The 20,603-nt window shown below is 50.6% G+C and overlaps 2 protein-coding genes across 2 annotated transcripts in view; one reads left to right on the top strand and one right to left on the bottom strand.

The window, feature by feature from the left end:
• The window catches only part of ERO1L (ERO1-like (S. cerevisiae)), a 24,432-nt gene extending 21,646 nt beyond the window's left edge, over positions 1-2,786 (top strand). Inside the window, exons 15-16 of the mRNA XM_009893948.1 lie at positions 435-568; positions 2,726-2,786. Coding sequence (XP_009892250.1) covers positions 435-568; positions 2,726-2,786 — 195 coding nt within the window. The remainder of the gene's footprint in view (positions 1-434; positions 569-2,725) is intronic.
• Positions 2,787-7,752: 4,966 nt separating this feature from the next.
• GPR137C (G protein-coupled receptor 137C) lies at positions 7,753-14,759 on the bottom strand. Its single transcript, XM_009893947.1, has 7 exons — positions 14,640-14,759; positions 13,713-13,756; positions 12,728-12,956; positions 9,692-9,841; positions 8,993-9,115; positions 8,739-8,854; positions 7,753-7,924 (listed from the first exon to the last, which is right to left on the bottom strand). The coding sequence occupies exons 1-7, from the start codon at positions 14,757-14,759 to the stop codon at positions 7,753-7,755; spliced, it is 954 nt and encodes a 317-aa protein (XP_009892249.1).
• Between the last annotated feature and the right edge of the window lie 5,844 nt (positions 14,760-20,603).

The raw sequence follows: 20,603 nt of genomic DNA, 5'->3' as shown, positions 1-20,603 counted from the left end.
CAGAAGGAAGCAGTGTGCCGATTCCAGCTCCCTGTGCCTGGCAGCAGCTGTCTGCGCAGGTGAAAACTGGGTTAACGTGGGTTAGCTGCCCCCGGGAGAGAGGAGAGGGCGCAGAGCCTCTGGCAAGTGAGGCAGAGGGTGCTGTAAAACTGGGGGTTCGGCGCGATCTGCACTGAATTTGACACATGGGCAAACCTCAACAAGAAGCCTCTGTTGGGTAGCTCTGCTCTCACAGCGCTAACGCGAACTAAAAGCATCCTGGCTCTGTTCTGCTCCCTTCTCTGAGCTGTCTTAAGTGAAATTCAAGTCTTGCTCTGTTAAGATGATGTCAACAGGAATCTTTGCAAAGATGAAGGAGGGAAGTAAAGTTAAGACTTGTGAGTCGGGCCCTGGATGTCTCCCCGCTGTTAAATGATCTTGTTCGTTGTGCGCAGACGCAGGGCTTGGGTACAGCACTGAAGATCCTCTTTTCTGAAAAGCTGATAGAAAAGATACCTGAAAGTGGCCCTTCCTATGGATTCCAGCTGACCAGACAAGAAATTGTTGCCTTATTTAATGCTTTTGGAAGGTTAGTATGAGATTTTTTTTCCTCTACTTTTACACAGGCTGCTGTGTTATATTGCATTTAAGCTTAAACAGTCAGTTCTCAGCAGCAATATTGGTGTTAACTCCTGCTCTGATCATACTGTCTCATAAAGAAGCTCTCAAATATCAGATGATGTTAATATGGAGTGCAATAGTTGGAACAATTTAAAACAACTTCTTTATACTCTACATTTCTGTAAGGGATTCAAGGAAGCATTTGTATTAAGATACGAAGAATTTGGTAATGTTTAAGAAACTGTGTGACTGTCCTCAAAGCACAATGTCCTCAGACAAGCGTTGCTGTTCTTTCTCTATGCTCACTTTAGAGCTCTCCTTCAGACTTCTCGCTTCCACCAATTCCTTCCCAGCTCTGTTTGCAATGGTTGCATTTAACAGGAATCCATCAGTCCAGCCCTCGTGGAGAGCTGGATGAGGAGTTTTTGGCAATAAAGGAGGGTAACGAGGCCTTGGGGAGGGAGATGAGATTGCAAGACATGCCGGTTAAATGTTACCGCTTAGTGCTGTTGACAGACGTGGAGTTTCTGGCAAACGGGTTTTTCAAAGCGTTCTTCAGGCAACGTTGCTGCCGGTGCTAAAGATCAGGCGTCCTGCTCTGCCTCACTTCAAACCTACTGACTGTACCTTCTGCCTGTGAGTGGCCAGTGATGGGGAGACCCTAGTGTGCATCAGTCAAATCCAGAAACCCCAAAAATACTCTTCCCCAGGGATCTTGCGGTGCTCCCCTCCTGAGCGCAGCTGCTGCGTTCCCCTTACACCAGAGGAGCTGCGCTTCCTTTTGCCTTTCTATTGCCCCATCAACATGGCCTTTGGAGACAGCATGGAGGAGACACACAGACCCTCTGAACGTCTGTGTTCAGAGGAAGCCGAGGGGTGGCAGGGAGAGAGCCACCACCTTTCTTCCGGTACCCCTCTGATGTCCAGCTAAAACTCTACTCTGGAAGTCCTCTGCTGTGTGAAAACACTCGGGCCAGGCAGATCTTTCTTGGACTCCAACCTCAGGTCATAGAATCATGGGATGGTTTGGGTTGGAAGGGATCTTTAAAGGTCATTTAGTCCACCCCCCTGCCATGGGCAGGGACACCTTCCCCAAGACCAAGTTGCTCCAAGCCCCATCCAACCTGGCCTTGAACACCTCCAGGGATGGGGTAGCCACAGCTTCTCTGGGCAACCTGGGCCAGGGTCGCACCACCCTCAAAGAATTTCTTCCTCATATCTCATCTAAATCTCCCCTCTTCCAGTTTGAAGCCGTTCCCCCTCGTCCTATGGCTCCCCTCCCTGATCAAGAGTGCCTCCCCAGCATTCCTGGAGCGCCCTTAGGCACTGGAAGGGGCTCTAAGGTCTCCCCGGAGCCTTCTCTTCTCCAGGCTGAACACCCCCAACTCTCTCAGCCTCTCCTCACAGCAGAGGTGCTCCAGCCCTCGGATCATTTTTGTGGCTGCCTCTGGACCCACTCCAACAGGTCCATGTCCTCCTTGTGTTGGTGGCCCCAGAGCTGGATGCAGCACTGCAGGTGGGGTCCACCTACCTGGATTAGAGCTTTTTAAAACGGACCTCCATCTCTCACTTGTTGTTCAGAAGCGATTTGGGTTATTGAAAACCTCCTTAAACCCACCGTTTGCCCTGGCTGGGGAGGGCAGAGCTCTCCTTTACTGGAGAGGCGCTCACGAGCCGGATCCTGAGTCTGATCCGGCATCTTCACTGATGCTGGTGCTCCACAGGCAAAATGTATTCAGCAAGAAAAAATGAGGTAGGGACTCAAAATAAAACCCCTTCAGAAGAAACAAGCTTATACTGCAAGGTGACTCTGTGACCTGCCTGCACAGCTGGTAATATTATGGTCTGTTTCTTGACCTCTAGTTAATAGGTATGTCTGATCACTGCTGAGCTCTCTGTAACATCCTGTTCCACTGTGGTTCTCAGTGTTTGCTTTACAAAGAGTCCGTGAAATTAGTGAAGGGCCTGGGTGTAACCGGAACTTAATTTAGCTGAAATTCTAAATTCTGTCTTCCCAAGAGCTCCTCGAAGCTCTGCTTGGTCGCAGTCCCTTTCTCTTGAATTTTAAATAAAATGCAATACATACGTTACTCTAATGTTTCCCTTTTGCTTTCCTTGCACGCAGGATTTCAACAAGTGTTAGAGAACTGGAAAACTTCAGGAACATCTTACGAAATATGCGGTGAATTCAATATGTGATGAATTCATTGGAGAAAGAGAGACTTGAAGTTTTACTGCTCAGCTGTTCTGGGTTCTCTAAAAATGGACAAACACCATCATTCCATCGCACTCCCAACCACTACACACTGAAGGCCACTTGCTGGACCTCCTGTTCCCAGCTGATTGTCTGTAACCTGCTGTTGACAAGTATTTTGTACAAGGGGGGAAAAAAAAAAAAGCTATTTTTTTTAATGTATAAAGGTGGGGACTATATGTAGAGTTTATTTTATGTATTGGAGGATTATTCTGGATAACTTCTTAAATATTGGTGTACTGTTTTGATGGATTAGACCCATCTCTTTGCCTTCAGGAGCTGGAGGTAGGGCAAGAATCGTGGTGCTGAATAAATTTGGGGAAAATTCTCTGTCTGCTCCGTGATTCCAACTAGCCCCTCGCGTGCATTGTCTCCAAACTAACGTTCTGCTACGTAAAGAAGACTGCAAGGGATTGTAGGAGCCTGCTGGGCTTCAGAGCTGCTGCTGTACCAAAGTGCCTTCCTCGTCCTGGTGGTCTCCCCTGCGGTAACCCTGCTGTGCTGACTGCCTTGCAGGCTTCAGTGCTCGCGTCCTTGTTGAAGGCAAGGGGAGATGAAGCAAGAAGCAGCCTGCTGGAGGAACCCTGCTACTTGCCATTTAGCCGGCCTCGCGCCTCCTTCTTGGTTAGAACCTCGTGGGAGCAATAGCTGCCCAGTGAGGAGTAGGAACGCACTTTTTAAAAGGTAGTGCTGGGCTTTGGCCTCGTGCGGGAAGGAGAAGGTGGGTACACGTTGAGGCAAACAGGACAAGCACAGCCCTCCGTTGTGCTGGTGTGGCAGAAAACAGGGTTTTGTTACGAGCCCTGCAAAGCTGCTCTGCTTCCAGCCAGCGCCCAAAGGCGCCCTTCCTCCTCCTCACGTAGGGTGAGGGCAACCAACAGTCAGCCTCACCTCTGCACACCACCAGGACACGAGTTATGGCCTCTCCTGCAGAAAGTGCTGGGACTGTTGGCCTTCCTGCTGCTCCCTGCCTGTTAAAGCAGGTTTGTCCTTGTTTGGGAGCCGCTTGCCTCATGCCAGTAGCCGGGCAGGGCTAAAAAGGGAAAGGACGTACCCGCTGCGGGGCTGCCGCTCCTCAGTGGCTGCAGCGAAGTTGAATTTTGCCGCTGCAAGGGCAAGGAGCCGGGGAAGGAGGACAGAGAGCTGCTGTGGCAGAGCGGAGGGCCCCTCCTGGGCCAGGCATGTGTCTCGGCAAAGCGAGGGGTGAGACACCCCCGCGTCCCGCAGGGGGTTAGAGCCAGCCCCGATTACACCATCCACCTTCGCAACAAGGGCAAAGGACGGGCTCAGCCGCGGTCAGCGCTACCAGAGGACAGACACCCCCAGCCCGGCTCCCCGCAGCGAGGGCGATTCCAGCAGCCGTGCTGCTTTGCACCCCGAGCACCCAAAAACACACTGCACATGCGGGCGCTGCTGCGCAGGAAGATGCGGCGGGCGCTCCAGCTAAGCCACTGCTATTTACGGTGAGCTCAAGGCCACACAGATAAACCCGTGCAAGGAAATAAGGGAAGCGCCGAGTCACTGAGCTGGGGTTTTCAGCTCCTGCACAGCTCAGGAGGCGGAGGGATGGCAGCTCCTGGGAAGGGGACAAAGCACAGCCCTCACCCCAAAGCATCTCCCACCCTGGGAGCTGTGTGCATGGAGGCAGAAGGTGTCAAGGTGCAGATGTGGTTCGAGCACGTTGTGCCTCAGGAGCTGGGGATGACGGGAAGCACTGCATCCCTCTGTGCCACAGCCAGCCCCGAGAAACAGCAGAGGATAAAGCACCCTGCTCTGCTCTCCTCAGCCCCCAAAAACCCCACAGCTGCAAAGGGGAGCTGCAGGATCCCTCGCAAAAAAAAAACACCTCTGGGTGCTCTGCACCCAGAGAGGGACTCACGGGGTGCTGCAGTCACACTGGAACGAAGCACAGCGTGCTGTCCCCAGCAGCTGCTGCCTGGCCAGGACACAGCTACCCCAGGTCATGCTCAGCCCATCAAGAAGCAGCTTTCCCAAGTTACCAGACTCTGGGCAGAGCCGTCAGATGACCGGGGTCCTGTGCTGGCACAGGCAACGAGCCTCTGGCCAGGACAAAGGGGACAGCAGGATCATGGCTGGGGCGCACCAAGAGCAAAACCCAGCCAGGTCTCCAGCAACCTAACACAGACCGCCCCCCTTTCATTTCCCCCCTTTTTTTTTTTTTAATTTTTATTTCAACATAGTAGTGCTTGGTTACAGTTTAGTGAAGAACAAATAGGTACATTCATTGGCCACAGCTTCCTGTTGCAGCCAGCTGCTGCCTGACTGCAAAGCCAAAATACTGTTAAACCATACCAAAGAAAAAAAAAAAAAAAAGTAAGTTTAATGAAAGGCAACTATGCATTAAAAAAGTCATTGTACTTCTCAGCTATAAATTACTTCAGTAAAACACGGGACCGGCCCCAGCAGGAGCAGTCAGAGTTTTGAAATTAACGGCCATCCGTACAAATGAATAAAACCAAAACACTTTGCCAGTCACTCACAAGTACATTAGCAACGAGACTCACTGCCCCGACCTGCCATCCTAATGCCAGGAAGATCGTATTGTTGTTGTGTGCTTCAGTGCAATATGAACAATGAGCCTGTAGCCCTTTAATTTTTTATTTTTTAATTTTTTTTTTTGCACTACACTCCTTTCCCTCCAAAGAAAAAAAACTTAAAGTGCTCCTAGTGCTTTGGAATTTAAGCAAGAACAGGGGCCACTAGCGTCACTTATTGTCTTTGGTGACTTATGGGAGAAGAAAGAAGGGCAACACACCAGGTCCAGGTCCTTCGTTAGCTTTGCCATAAGTCAAGCAGTGATTGAGATGGAGCAACCCGTTCCTGCCGCCCAGCCGAGGCAAGGAGACAGGTCCCTTACGCCACATAAGGTGGAGCAGCTGGGAGAGCCACAGCAGGTGGGGTGGAGCTCTCTGGTTCAAGTACTAGAGCAAGAGGGATGTGCTGAAAGTTGCCACCTCAGAGCCTTCTCTGAAAAAAGCAGCAAGGGTTTCTCCTTTTTTTTTGGGCCAGTACAAGTGAAGCAGGTTAGCAAGGAGAGGCCCACAAGCCAGCACAGGAGACCACACAGAGGGACAGGGTGTTCTCAGTGTGACAAGTGACATCTAGCTCAGTACTAGTGAGGTGGGTGATTGGGTGACCAGGCCATACTAGTGAGCACACGGCAAGTGAGGAGAGGCCGGGGCCACCCCGGTGCTTGGGGTTTCTCTCACACGCAGCTGCGGACACTGAGGCTGCCTCAAGGTCCCTCCAGCACCAGAGCCCAGCCCCGTGTCCCACAGCCAGGCAGCACCACGCCACTCCGTGCACAGGTTAAGTCCTTCACCCCAGCTGGGTCCTTCAGTGTCAGACTCGGGTTTGAACAGCAGGAGCAGCTCTAGGTAGGTTAAAAGCAGTTCCAGTTGAGGTTGTCACTAGAGGTCAGAGCAGCTTGCCCTCCCTGGACCAGTGCCTCCATCCAAGCCTGTGGCCAAAGCTGCTTCGCTCATCCCCACATGGGGCTCAGGGAAAAGCCAGGAATAACATCAAGCCTCATCTCCAAGAACCTGATGGAGCTATTATAAGCCAGGTCAAACTTGGCAATTTTGGTTAAAGAGAGATGGAGAAACCTCCTCCCAGCCTGACCCAGCACACTCAAAGCCTGCATACACCCAAAGCCCTCCTGATACAGCTCCTGCGGTAGTGGGAGGACTCCAGGCCCATGGTCCTGCCCTATGGCAGGGGAGGGGACAGCAAAGGAGCCCAGGGACCAGATCTCCGCAGCATCTGCCACTTCCCTCTGCAACTGCGGGCAGCACCTCCACAACAGGCAGGCACCTCCTGCCCCTCAGTGGGGACCCCACCGGTTCACATTCGCTTCAGGTTAAAACTCTTGAGTTATCTGCTAAACAAAATTTAATACTGAAGGGGAAGGAAGGGGAGCCCCACCATGGGCAAGGAGGCAGCAGGACTGCTCTTGCCACCCGCCAGTTAAAGCGACTCTAGTTTAACATGTGCTTTGGGCCACACAGGTTCCTGCACGCACGCTCTCGCTGAGCCAGCTCTAAGCTCTCCCAGAAGGCAGCAGCCTACAGCCTTGCCCCTCACTTGACAGCAGCTCCCATCCGTGCCAGCCCTCTTCCTTTGCCGTAAGCTAGTGGGTTGGTTACAGCACGGTGATCTTAATGCCAGTAGAAGCACTTGATCTCACCCTCACAGGCCTCTGCTAGGACAGGCTTTGAGCTCAGCTTCGAGCCCACAGTCCTAGGTAGGACAGTTCAGCAACCAGGTGAAACGAGGACCAGCAGCCAGAGCAAGACCACACTCAGCCCAGAGGCATCGGCCCTGCCAGGTGTGAATATGGCACAGTACGCTTTAACATTCACCGCAGGAGGCCCTGCCCATAACACGCTCGGTCAGAGCTTCACAATCCCAAGTGAGTCAAGATGCAGAGTACTTCACGGAACACGTCTTTGCAGGAAGACAGTGCCTCTCCCAGCTATGCATGTGCAATTAAAAGAGTAACTAGAACAGTCTCAGACCGAGCACAGTCTGAGCAAGATTTCATTCCTTCCAAGTGTGCAGATAAAAGTGCAAATATGCATTTGATGTTTCTTTTCTAGTGAGGAAGCTCTGGTGCATTTAGCTGCCAACATCTTGAAGACCAGACCAAGAAAAAGCTTCCAGAGAGTTCAGCTTCACTTTGCTACATGGTACCTTAAAGTCACAGTTCTCTTGCTTACCGCCTGCAGCCATAGGCTCAGTCCTGCTTACAGCTGCAGCAGGTAGTGGAATGTTTGTGTCGATGAGTTAGATGCTTCAGGGAAGAAGGAAAGAGAAAACCAGGTTGCAATCCTATACATGAATGCCACTTCTGGGAAGAAAGGGACCTCGCAGCCTCTTCAGTTCTGTGGTGCAGGGTATGAGCTATGGTGATTATTCATCTCCGAGCCGCCTGCGGCAAAGAGCAAGGGGGCACTGTCTGTAGTGGTTCCGCTGAGATGGGGACCCACCGCGTAGCTGTCATTCCCAGCCAGGGACCCATAGCAGCCAGAGCACTGAGGGGTGGCCAAGCTGGGAGGAGAGACAGAAAAAACAGACACAGACTCTTAGAGATGAATAATTTGGCTGTGGCTAGTCTCTGCTGCTAGGAGAGACTTCTGCTCCCCGCACCGATCAGGGTACCCAAATCTGCAGAAGCAAGCTGACATGCAGGCACAGTATCTCCAAGAAACCTGGCTTTGACTAAACAGTTACCAGGAGAAGAGCACCAGGCCCTACACCACTGGTCAAGAAGAGCCAAAGCCTCCAAACCCCTCGCTACAGCTCTGGGCAGGTGGAGTTTAGACCCCTGAACAGGAAGCAAAGGACAGGGCTGTCAGGTTTCCCCTCACAGTTTTGCTGGGGACACCAGACCATTCTCCCCCATACCTGGTGTTCCCGCAGAGCTTTGTCCTAGCTGGCTCCCAGGGACCACGTCCCTCCCAGGACACCACCACCTCTCACTTTCCAGTAGAGAATTTCCTCTGAAGGTCATTTTAGAGCCCTCTGCATCCCCCCAGCTAAGGAAGGATCCTAGCAAGATCATCCCTCCTGGATGAGGCCTCTTGTCTGTAGCCACTGCATATTTCTACCTGTGAGCACCCAGAGCAAGATCCACCTCTCTGAACTGGTCACTTCTGTCTAATAAAAACAGCTCTTGTGAGCTGCAGAAGGGAACAAAACCAAGCTCAGTCAGAAGGCTCCTTGGCCCATCCACCTTGCCCAAACTGTCTCTTACGCCAGAATTTTTTTTCCCCCCCCAAGAGCAGAAGCCAAGAGCTCTGCTGCTTCCACACAGGGCAGCGGAAGGACAGCTGCGCTTTCCCTTACCCAGCGCAATGCTTACCCTCCTTCTCTGGCCCCAAGCCGTGACAAGTCATCATCGCTGTCGTAGCGCCTCGGATTGTCAAAGAAGTAGGCTCTGGAGCTGTAGCTGTGACTATTGACCATCCCCGCTGGAGTCTGTTAAAGAGAAAGGAGTTAGGCCAGAAGGGAGATATTTCTGACAGTCTACCTAAAGGCCTGCACCCGCAGCCCAGGCACCTCGGGGCTCTTCCCCACGCAGGGGTACTCAAGCTACAGCAGCTGGCTCACACCTACCAAGTTCTGACTCAGCCTCTGAGCTCGGAAGAACAGCACCACGAAAGTCGTTGGTACCAGCTCCCAGAGGAAGAGGACCACTCCAAACACCACGTACTCTTCACTGCTCACTTCCACATGCACCTGCGGACAGAAGCGAGAGGCATCTGTATAATCCTAGACATCAGCAGAGCTACACAGCTCCCAAAGCCGGACACAGCACACAGCTTAGGAGAACTAGGAATGCAGAGAAACCCTTATGAAGGCAGGAGTCCCTAAAACAGAATAGTGACCCTTACCTGACCACTGCTACTGTTTTTAGAGTTTTTAGAGACAGTTCTCTTCAGTGTGCTACCGGGTTACTGTCAGCTCCCTCCCCACAGCAACGACTCTCCCTTGCACACAGCCATGCCTTATTAAGCATTGCTCTTCTGCTCTAGTTGACTTGTTCCTCCTCTCCCCCAAAAGAAGAGTTGGCAGGCTAAAACTGAAGAGCAGGGAATCCCTCCTGAAGAGGTAGCCAGATAAAAGAAGAGTCAGGCTTGCTCTGGTGGAGAGAGCAAGCAGGGCTTCCGAAGGCAGAGGTCTGACTCGCCTGGGGCTGCAGAGAAACAGACACCCCCACACAGACTTCTTTTCCCCCCAGCACATGCCCTCACAGGATGGCAGAGTAACTGCTTTTCACTTTACTAGCTCTGGATTGGCATCACAAACGCTTACCTTGTCTGAAAGGTTGTCCCAGCCATAGTTAAAAGGACCAGGAACATTGTCTGGAGATATGGCCACAGCAACCAGGTTATAGCAAGCCCTTGAGGAATACAGAAGAGCAACTACAGATCCCACAAGAATAGCCTGGCAGACAGATGTTCCCTAGAGCAGGAAGAAAAAACAGTTTTAATACAGACCTTCCTACAGAGCTGGGATTACCCCCCCCCGCCCCTTAAATGTATGAGAAGCTGTGCAGGCAAGAATGACCCAGAACATTCGTATGTTGCTGCTAAAATATTCAGGGCTGGTTAAGAGCTTTCTTGTGTGATGAGTTCATTGCAGTAGCAGACCTCCACAGCCAGTGTCACCAGGGAGCAAGGGAAGACTCGAGGCACAGTAGTGTCATTCTCAGAATCTTACCAGTCAGCTTCAAACTGGTGGTCCAGAGAGATGCCATCTCACCCACTGTCTTTCTCTGGTAGTCTCCAGAAGGCCAACCAACAACCATTAAGAAAATCAACTTGCTGCTTCTACAACCCTGGTCAGACTCTACAGCAGAGATGTCCACCTGACTCATTCACCCTGCAATAGTTCAACACCCTGATATTGAACACAACTTTTGCCTAGGAAAGAAGCCCCAATATTTGGGGGTGGGCAACTCTGAGAACAGGCAGAAAGACCCAGCAGTGCTGTGGGACAAGGCAGGCTTTGCTCTAAACAGAGCAGTGTGCTAGAGGGCGGCTAGTCGTTGCAGGACCTCTGCCTCCTGCTAGCTGTCCTGTGCTGGTGAAGAGCAGCTTTCTCCACAGCATTTCAGATGCAGCGCTGTCAGAGGGATAGCTGCATGAGGTATCTGAGAGTCACGTTACTTGCCTTTCCTGCACAGCTAGCCATGGGAGAGAAAGCCACTTGAAGATCTGCAAGTGTCTCCATTTCTTTGCTAAATACACCCATGAAGCCTTTTAATAGCTACCGGTAGCCACCAAGTCATTGCACAGCAGAAGCCAGTAAGCAGGCAGGTGAACACATCTCAGCAGCCAACTTGCCTTTGTATTTAGGGAGACAATCTGCTGAGGAAGCTCATCTCATTGACCTGCTCCACATCCAAGCTATGGGTATGCTAGCTCTACTTTCCCAGCATCTTGGGAGAGTCAGCACGAAAGCGCTGCTAACAGACAGGTCCCTGTGACAGCACCGAAGCACAAGAACACAGCCTGCTCTAGCACTGTTAGCTGAGCCCTTGGTGTTCAGGACAGCAGAATAAAGGGCAGAAGGGCTTGTGAAGCAAGTCTCCAGCAAACGAGGACCACAGCATAGGATCTGGCAGCAGTTCAGTAGCACAGCCTCCAAGTATCAAATGGCTCGAACCTTCCTACTTTACTGGTGGAGGCAGCCACCTCACTGGGGCCCTCCAGCCTTGGTGTATTGCTTTGAGCCAGCAGGTTCACAGCTGGAGTTCAGGAGGCAGGACAGCCTTTTCAGGCATTTCTGTAACACTTCTGCTCATCCCCACCCTATTTTCGCAGCTCTTCCGCAACACAAAGTCAGGGGATGCCTTCAAGGCAGGGAAGGGAGACAGCATTTGAATGCAAGAGACCTCTACCAGACAGTCGGGTTGAGTATTCCACCTGAGAGCAGGCTTCTCTAGCGTGTGTTGTACAAGAGCAAGGCCCCACAGGCAGCCTCAGGTACGGAACTAGAGGAAGTTACTGCATTCGTAAACCACTGCTAGGTGAAGTTGATAAGTTAATTAGTGTCCAGACCCAGTCAGAGCCTGCCCATGCAAGCTGGGATTTGAGCAGGTTCTCAGCTTAGTCATGGCTCCTCTGTCACTTCAGATCACCCGGCTGCGATCTACAGCCTCTGTGGACAGCCACCACAAGAGCTAGCTAGGCAGCCGGTCCCAGCACCTACGGTCCACGCACATCCCAGATTCTGGGCAGCCACCGATGCTCTCCACTGCTTAAGAGACTCAGACTTCTCCTACAGAGAGCCTCAGCTTCAACCTTAACAGCACACCTCTGGCTTTCACTCAGCTGCCTTCTCTAGAAGAGGGGACAATGGACTGCAGCAGTGGTTTAAGCCCATACAGATTCACCTGACTGAGGGCACATTGGAAATAAGGTCTCTGCAGGAGGCCAGAGCCCCATCTTCCGATACCTGGAAAGAGGCAATTCAGAGCACCTGAGGTGGGGAGCTGTACTACCAGGAAAAGGCAGTAACTCAAGAGTACCAGAGCCAGGCAGCTGGCTTCCCTGAGCCTAACTGTGCTCAGGCCCTCAAGTTTTTCTATAGATGTTTCTAGGCTCATCAAAAGACTCTGTCTGCCCTTGTCACCAGGCCAGGTCCCCACCCTGGAGTCACTGCCTTTAATAGCAGTGATACAACATCCCAGAGGAAGAGGAGACAGCTCAAGTCCACACTTCATTGAAGCCTACAGCCACACTAAGATGAGACTGCTGGTGCCTTATCCACTTTCCTACCTGCTGGAGAAGAGCCAAATGTGTTCAGACCCTCACCTGTCCTTCTGCCTCAGGGCAGGACCTACAGCAACTTCTCCTCCCCTTCTAAGATGCTCATCTCATCCAGGACAGGCGAGCACTGCCTCTGGCTCAAGCAAGCAGGCAGCTAAGGCTGGAGTGCTGGAGAGATCCCCTTTGCAGGGAATTGCTATACATCTGCCACAGATAACAATTACTGCAGGCTTTACTGTCCTTAGTGACAATATACTGCAGAAACCGCATCTGCTACTCCTCGGAGAACCCCCTCTTTTGGAGAAGCCCTAAATTATACCTCTAAACCTGAAAAGCATAAGCAGCTCCTGTTGTGCCAACAAAACTGCAGACAATGTATTCCCCTAAAACATGCAGGACACTTCATTGCGTGCACTTTCTGGAGGGAGGAGTCCAAGAGCTGCCACCTCCACACTGGAAGGAGTATATGAGCAGAAGTAGTTCAGCTGCAACCAGGCCAGCATCGCTCAAATCCAGTTGAGAATCTGGCTGATGATTGTGCAGTCCCAGGGTAGCTTACAAGGTATTTACCTACCTTAGACTCGAGGTAGACATTCGCTGAAGACATCTTTCCTAGTTTGCACATGCAGCAAGCCAGCGAGATGGCACAGAGGATGAAGAGGCTATCGTTGACCAGGGCTCGGGCAAGGACGGTCCACTTCAGCTGGTTCTCTGGGACCTCACCATGGATTAACATTGCACAGGTTAAGTTCACAACTAAGAAGAGGAGGCTGGTAAATATGGAGCCCAGATACAACAGGACCCTGGAGAGATGGTGGGGGAAAACAAAAAAAAGAAAAGGAGTTACAGTCAGACAATTCTGGGGTCATTCTCCACCATCCTTCTGTCTCATCAGGCAAGAGAACTTCCCAGCATGCCCAGTGCTCTGCTTGCTATGAAGATCAGACATTCCAGTGAGTTTCAGTGGTTGTATTGACAGTCCAAGTCCGCAGAGTGTTTGTTTGAGCTGCTCTCATAATGCATGAGCAGTGTAAGTAGTCATGAGTTACAAGACTCATCTTCTGACAGTCAGGTTCTTATCTTGCAGATTTTAAGTGTTGCTCCAGCTCTGCATTAACTTCAGTCAATAAGCTATGAGTCATCACAACCACTGCAACTTTTTTATTGAAAGCCACTGGAGCTGGCATTTTCCATTGTGGGTTTCCCTGGAAATGGGTAGGAAGCACCTGGACTGCACAAACACAGGTCCCACCTATTGCTCAAGCCTTATTCTGCAGATCTTTACTGGGGTGGGAATGACCTTGAGAGTTCATCTAGTTTGCTAACAGCAACGGTACGGGGACACTGATGGAGGTACACAGCATATGCTTTGTCTTCCTTGGTACCCTTCAAGCTTCCAGGGCTGCTCCAAGGCACAACACTGACCCTTTGTCAGAGCACAGCTAGTTATGGCATTAGCTCTGCTCAGCCTTTGGGGTCTGAAGTTCCCATTCCCAGTGCTGCTGCCTGAGCTCACCTTAAGCCAGCTTTGAAGGTAACATTAGAAAAGTATCACTTACTTGTACTTGTTGAATTCAGCTGCACATTTCACTTTGAATATGACCTAGGGGAGAGATTTGCACAGCATTATTTAACATGACCTACAGTTCTCCTTCAAGCTTAGTAAAGACATATACAACAGCAGAGCCAGCATCCAGTTGAACATCCTGAAGAACTTTAGATTACCTAGTAGCACCAAGTCTTGCACTGGACCCACTTGCAAGAAAGACTGGCATTCTTTTTCCTGCAAGAGCTAAACCCAAATGTAGGTGTCCAACAGGCATGAAATCATCTAGGTTGGAAACGACCTTAAAGATCGAGTCCAACTGTAACCCTGACACTGCCAAGTCCACCACTAAACCACATCCCTATAAAAATATTTAATAGCCCATGTGACAAAGACTGTAATAACTCCACACCTAAGGACTTCAAGAAAAGCAAGGAGTTTAGCACTCAGTAGTCACTAAGAACATTCAAAAATACATCTACTTCACCCACTGTTCTGTGCTGCATATTTTAGGACCTCAATCATGCTCAATTTCCCTGGTAGAGAAGGCCACTTCAGCTGCTGTGCTTTAGCAAGACAAATAGCTCATCAAAAATAGCCCTCTGGGATTGGATTATGGACCTGCAGGCTGTAACACGCATTTGGAGCTCACAGGTCCTCCACCCTGAAGATGTTCACAGGCCAAATACACCAAAAAGTAACTTTCAGATGGTAGGAAGCCCTCCAGACGTGGGAGGCCCAGCCTACCAAGTTGCATGGCACACTTGACAGACAAGTGTGTTAGCTGTCAGTCATTTACAGACTATTTCACTCTTCAAAGCAACACACGCTCTGTCCAAGAGTAGATCTGGGTTCTGTGAATCTCCTCACCACATAGAGGATCAGGAGACTCAAGACGAAAGTTGCCAAGAAGGACCAGTGCTTCTAAGCAAAGGCTCACAGGCGTCTCCTCAGGCTGCAGGGACTGAAACCATGCCAGCACCACCAGCCATTTGGATTGGGAAGGCTGGAGGAGAACCATCAGCTTACACTCAAACAGCCGTACGGTATGGCAGCCCATCCCTTTGGGCCGGTGGAAGGTGGCTCCTGCTGGAGCATACAGGTGCAGGACTTCTAGCCTAAGGACGCACGGACAGCTTCGGAAGGCACAGACACACTCCCAAGTCACAGCTCAGATGGGAGCACAGCAGTCCTGCTGCAAGGGGACAGGTAACTGGTGTTCCCACATGGTCAGGACAAGCAGCAGAAAAGCAGCACGGTGGCAGAGCTACACGGAGCTCGGTTGTCACACACCGATTCAGTATTGCCATGGCAAGAACCGGGTTTTGTCCTGTGTAAATGCAGATCCTGGTACAGACCCCACCAGGAAGGATCTCAGAGCTGAGGTTGCATTCAGTCGCAGCCAAAATTTGTCTTGACTACAAACTTTAAAGGAACTTGGGAAGAGGCAGAGAGACATCTAGCCAGGTCCAGCAGACATGTACTCTTAGGCTTCACAGCACAAGACCACTGTGGGCTCACTGCCCAGGTGTGGACATTTAGTTTCACCACTTCTGCAAGGAGCCCTCCCTTTCAGCTTCCAGACTGTGGCTGCAGTGAAGGATCACTCATCGCTTACAAGGCGCTCTTGGTCAGCTTTTTTTCTGATGGGATTTCTTGGCTCCTGCCTTCCAGTCAGCACTGAGGTCGCAATGGCACCCTGAAGGTTCAGAAATCAGGCTCCTGCCAACAGGATTTCCAGAGACATTTCAGGATTTGAGGGTTGTCTGATCCAGTTCATTCAAGTTACAAGAAACCTGGACCTTGAAGGACCATGTGGTGACTTCAAAACAGAAAAAAAAAAATCCGAGTCCTCCTCTTCCTTTGTTTGCCTGTAGGCTACATTGAAGCACTTTGGGAGTGTCAAAACAGACACCAAGGACATCCAGCTGGGAAACCTCTTGGTTCAGCACCCATTTGCACAGCATGGAAACCCACATGAGGTATTTGCATTGCTGCTCCAATTCCCAGAAGAGCAGTCGGTAACCACAGCCCCTGAAGAGCAGAGCAAGAGTCCCTGGCTTGTATTCCAGCTGATCACCCTGGGTGAGAACAGCCCCTCAGCTGAGCAGGGAAATGCCACTGGCTAACAGAAAAGAGATGCTGGCTTCTACAACAGCCCCATGCAAGACAGTCTCCCAAGACTCTCCCCTGTGGCCCTGAGCCCTGGGGACTAAGGCACACAGGGTTAAGAGTGCAATGGCAACCTGAGACTCGCACTTGGACTGCTGCCACGGAAAGCAGAGGGAGACCACAGCACCAGCCTTACACTTTTAATAGCCCCCAGCTATTTAGTCCTGTAACTCCAGAAAAAGAACCGAGCAATGCCTGTTTACGGTGGTTTTAGTTATTAGGACATAACTCATCTGAAGGATGCTGGTTCAGTAGGCGACACCAGTAGTGTTCACAATGCACCTTTGGGTTCTTACCCTCAAGACAATCTTGCAAACCCTTCAGCACTGCCTTGCAGCTCTGCTGCTTTCAAAGCCAAAGGACAGCTGATATAGTGGGTTCTGCTGTGAAGAAACCAGTGCAGAGCGCTCAGGAGTAGTCCTATTCTTCCTAAAAATAGGAAATACAGACCCCTGCCCTCAAACAGGTGCATGATGCCAAGTTGCTAGTAGCAACCCTTGCAAACTGAACAGTTCCTAGCTGTGAGGCCAGCCCCAGAAGCCATGCAGTTGCCTGCTGAAAACAAGGAGCAGAGGTCTCTGCTAGCCCAGAGCAGCAGGACCGAGAACACGTACGCCTAACCAAGCCTTTTATAACAGTTAGGCAATACTCAGTTGTCTTTCTGGAGTCACAAGTCCTTTGAGCACTTTACATCAGCCACGGACTCGGGAGGAAGGCGAGGCCAAGAAGAACTGGAGACTTTAAAGTCCCCTGTGATGCTCACGGCTTGTTTTTGTGCTGGCTGGATATATTTCACACATCACTGAGCCCAGAAAGGGAACTTGCTAAGGATATGTTCTCAGAGCATTGTTTGAGAAACACACTAATTACTAGAAGGTGTACTGGAGGTGTCACAGCTGCTAAGAGAAGAACACAAGTGACAGACACCATATCCCACAGATGGTTCTAAGGACCGCTTTCAATATCTGTGCAAGCCAGGACCTTAGCCCTAACATTGAGCCTCAGCTAGCACTTCACCTTGGTTTTGGTACAGCCATTCACAACAGATCTGGAAGATCCAGGAAAGCCAGCAACTTGTCATTGTCTGTCTGATGGAATCAAAGTCTCTTTCACTCCATAAAGAAATCACGAGTTTGGGCTCTTGAGATGCAAGACATAACCATGTCCTGCCTTGACACAAAACACAGCCCTCACTCAGTTGCAAGAGCATCCACAGACAGATTCCTTCTCTCACCACAGTCATTCAGCCCTGAGCATCGGAGCAGAGCACAGACTATTTTGGGACTACACCCCACACCAAGTGCACAAACCCGCACCCGCCCCTCAGAGAAAAAGTTGGAGCTATCTGTGAGGAGGATCTCTCACCATCCCCACTAATACTGAGATCATCCTATGCCATCATGAACACAGGGTGCAACTTGCATGTACCCTGATTTCCTAGAATAGCTGGTTGCCGGCACGGCCACCTGTTCATTCGGGAACCGCGGGGCCCATGGGAATCATGGGATGGAGCAGTTTTGGGTTTAAGTGACCCCTTACCAGCTGTCCCTCTGAGGCAGAGGGCATGTGCTAGGTGTCTGCTAGACAAGGAAGGTGGAAGAGTGCAAGAACGGATGGAGGCTTTTCCAGTTTTCCATCCGAGAAGGCAGGAAGATACAGGATAACAAGGACAAACGGCTGCCAGGCTGGATGCTCTTTCCATGCATGTCTGCTCCAGCGCAATTAGAGCAGCAAGGGATGAAAAAGGCTGATGTCATCTAATCAGATGGAGCACTTAAAGAAACCCAGACAGGTTAAGGGTTATGGCCACACCAGTCTGGCAGAGCAGCCTGTCAGAGCCTCACCACTCCAGCAGAAGGCCTTACTCATTGTTGCACACAGCTGCTGACTCCCAAATAAGACCAGGATGCCAAATGCTCGAGAAGGTCTTTGAAAGGGTCAAGATGGAGGTTGTTGTGGCTACATTTACATGTACTGCACTCCTGATGATGACCCAAGGGAAAGCAGGAATTGGCAGACTCTTGGGAAAGGTAGCATTACTCAAGCAGATGTCTAGCTGGCAGCAAGAGGAGCTGTTCCAAAAAGCAAGGCAGAGAAGCACCCTGGGTTGGATATCTGAGCCATTGGTTCTGCCTGCTTGAGGCAGCATTGGGAGCGGATCTGAGGAATTCTGACCTGATGTACTGTGAACTCCAGATTTCCTGGAAAAGAATTCATTCCTTTACAAGCTGAAGCAGAGAGGAAGAGATGCTCCCAAGCAAGAGGCATTACACCTTCTGATGTGCCAGGTGGAAAGGCGGCAGCAACAAAAAGAAACTGTCACCACCAAATGAGCATCCCACATGCATTTTGTCAGGCCTCCACACCCCCTCAGCAATCCCAGGGGCCAGGAGGAGATAGGAAGAGGATCGCCTTTTCCTAAAGAAAGGGGGAACACAAGGCAGTTTCATGAGTTTGAATTCCAGCCCCAGAATGGCCTGGAGTGCAAAATAATGCTAGCTCTCCATGGGTATTTGTTGTTTCCCGGAGCTCTTCCCCCACCCAGCACCATTTCATCTTCAGCTTGTACATAGCCCGAGGAGCTCCGTAAATCAAGCAAGATTAGCTCAAATAACACAGCACAGGCCACGTTTTCTTCCACTGCTTAGACAGATGCCATTTTTCCAGCATCTCCACAAAGGAGGCACTGTGTACAAAGACAATTAGGCAGGCCTTCAGCACAGAGGCAGCCTATGCTTTTATCTGAGGACATCTCAGACCCGGGTACCGCCCCCAGAGTAGCAAGAAGCCCAACGCCCTTCTACAGTTTGCTACCAACTGGCCCTTACGAATTGGGAACGGATGAGCCCTCCACAGCAGGTTCTGCTTGAAGTCACACCAGTAAACACACCAGTCCTCTCTAGATCTTGAGCCACTTCAGCTAAACTGCTACAGTTTCACCATAGCTTCTCTCCTTCCTCCAGGTAGTGACAATTCTTGTTTAATTACACCCTAAGCTCCCTTAACACAATTCCTCCTGTGCTTTAGGAGAATCACTGAACGCAGCCAAGCCAGGAATGTCTCAGTTAGCTACCAGCACATGGCACCCTTCTGTCAAGAGAAGGATAGGCAAGTTTTATCAGCCTGTTCCCCAAGCAAAGGAGGCCAAGTACCACTACTCAGCATCATTTCTTTTGTTAAAATGGAAGCCAGAGAAGCACCAAAGGCTTTCAGTCCACCTAGCTGCACTCTTTCTCCAAACCTCAGGAGCTGCAGGCTTAGCTACCACCACTGCAAGATGACCCACAAACACCCATTCTGCTTGCAAGAGCCAAGTGTCAGACCCTTTCTGTAACTAAGCATGCATACCCATTTTAGTAAATCATTTTATCCTTCCCCACTCTAGATTCCGAGCTCTTATTTCCTCAGACAGGATTTCCCTTGGCTCTAGGTCTTCAAGGAGAAAGACATGGGGTATATTCAGCCAGAGTCCACTGAAAAACAGGTATCCTGGGAGGAAGGGAAGCCTGAGAACCTATTTGAATTTACTTTACCTTTCTTTAAAGAAGCCTTTTAACACGGCTGCAGAGAGGCAAATCTGCTGTCAAGTCCGGTATAACTTGGGAGGAAAACAGAAATCCAGCCACTTTGTGGTACCAGAACATGGGATCCCTTCCTCAGCTTGCCTTTCAAGGGACAAACAAACACCTACCAGTTGGAGCAATTGGTAGGTCAGGCTCCCTTTAACAGACAAGATGGATTATGCACACTATGCACCATTTGTTATTTTGCTGCCACTCCATCAGCAGCATATCTAACACCAACAGCTCTTGCAATGGGCAGTTTACCCCAGCTTCCAGGTGTTTGTGTCAGAGGGGGAAGAACCAAAACAGCTGAACAACCCAATTGCTCCAAGTCTCACATTATCATGTGAATGTTGATGTCCTCGGGAAAATGAAATCATAACTCCCATCGGTGACACATCGGAGCGATGGAGCGATTTCGCTGTGTGTTAGCGATTCCTTTGTGAGGCTGGCGAACAGCTGAGAGCTGCAGAGCAAAGAATCTGAACAACAACAACAAAGCTGGAAGGAAAGTACTGCCTATTTATGAAACAAGTCACCAAACTGGAAGGCAGGCAAGCAAAGGGCTGCTCACGAGAAACTGGAGCAGAAACAAAATATTCAGAGGAGGAAGGGGAGGGGAGAGCCAAGGCTTTAAAAGATAAAAACAAGTGAAAGGACTAAAGAAAGGAGGATTAAAAAAATAAAATCACAAAACAAGTGATGGGAGACCCAGAAAAGGGGGAATACAGCTCAGCAACAATAACAAGCAGCTCCGCACTGTCCCAGTAGCGATCATTGTGCTAGGAAGGGGCCCACCTCTCCAGCCCCAGGCTGTTGTCTGGGGAGGCAGAGGGATCCCAGGGTTGGGGTTTTTTTGGTTGTTTTTTTTTCCTGTCTGACAACAAGCTGCAGAACAACAAGCCCAGTTCACAGCGGAGCGGAGAGATGGAGAGAAGGAGGGAGCGCAGCAACAATAGCAGAAGAGGCTCTAGCTGGTGACGTAATGGTTGGCATCACTCCAGGCCAGAGCAGCCCCTGCTGCTGCCACTTTCTGGTCCCCTTTAGAGAAGGGGAATCAATTATTAAAAAAAATAAAAAAAAAGATGCAAAACAGTCCCCCAAGAGACCCCTGTGGCACTGCCACCCCTTGTAGGGTTGCAAAGGGGAAAGCCCCACCGGGAGCAGGG

Source organism: Charadrius vociferus, unplaced genomic scaffold, assembly GCF_000708025.1.
Source record: "Charadrius vociferus isolate BGI_N301 unplaced genomic scaffold, ASM70802v2 scaffold49, whole genome shotgun sequence".
NCBI lineage: Eukaryota > Metazoa > Chordata > Aves > Charadriiformes > Charadriidae > Charadrius > Charadrius vociferus.
This window is presented reverse-complemented; position numbering and strand designations above follow the sequence as displayed.

Bases quoted from the DNA above. Each gene is read 5' to 3' on its own strand.
- GPR137C (XM_009893947.1), bottom strand. From the start codon at position 14,759: ATGGGCTGCCATACCGTACGGCTGTTTGAGTGTAAGCTGATGGTTCTC. The intron at 13,757-14,639 runs GTGAGCCTTTGC...TCTCTCCCCTAG, and splicing joins TGCAGCCTGAGGAGACGCCT to GTCATATTCAAAGTGAAATG. The intron at 9,116-9,691 runs GTAAGCGTTTGT...TTCTGTCCGCAG, and splicing joins GGGACAACCTTTCAGACAAG to GTGCATGTGGAAGTGAGCAG.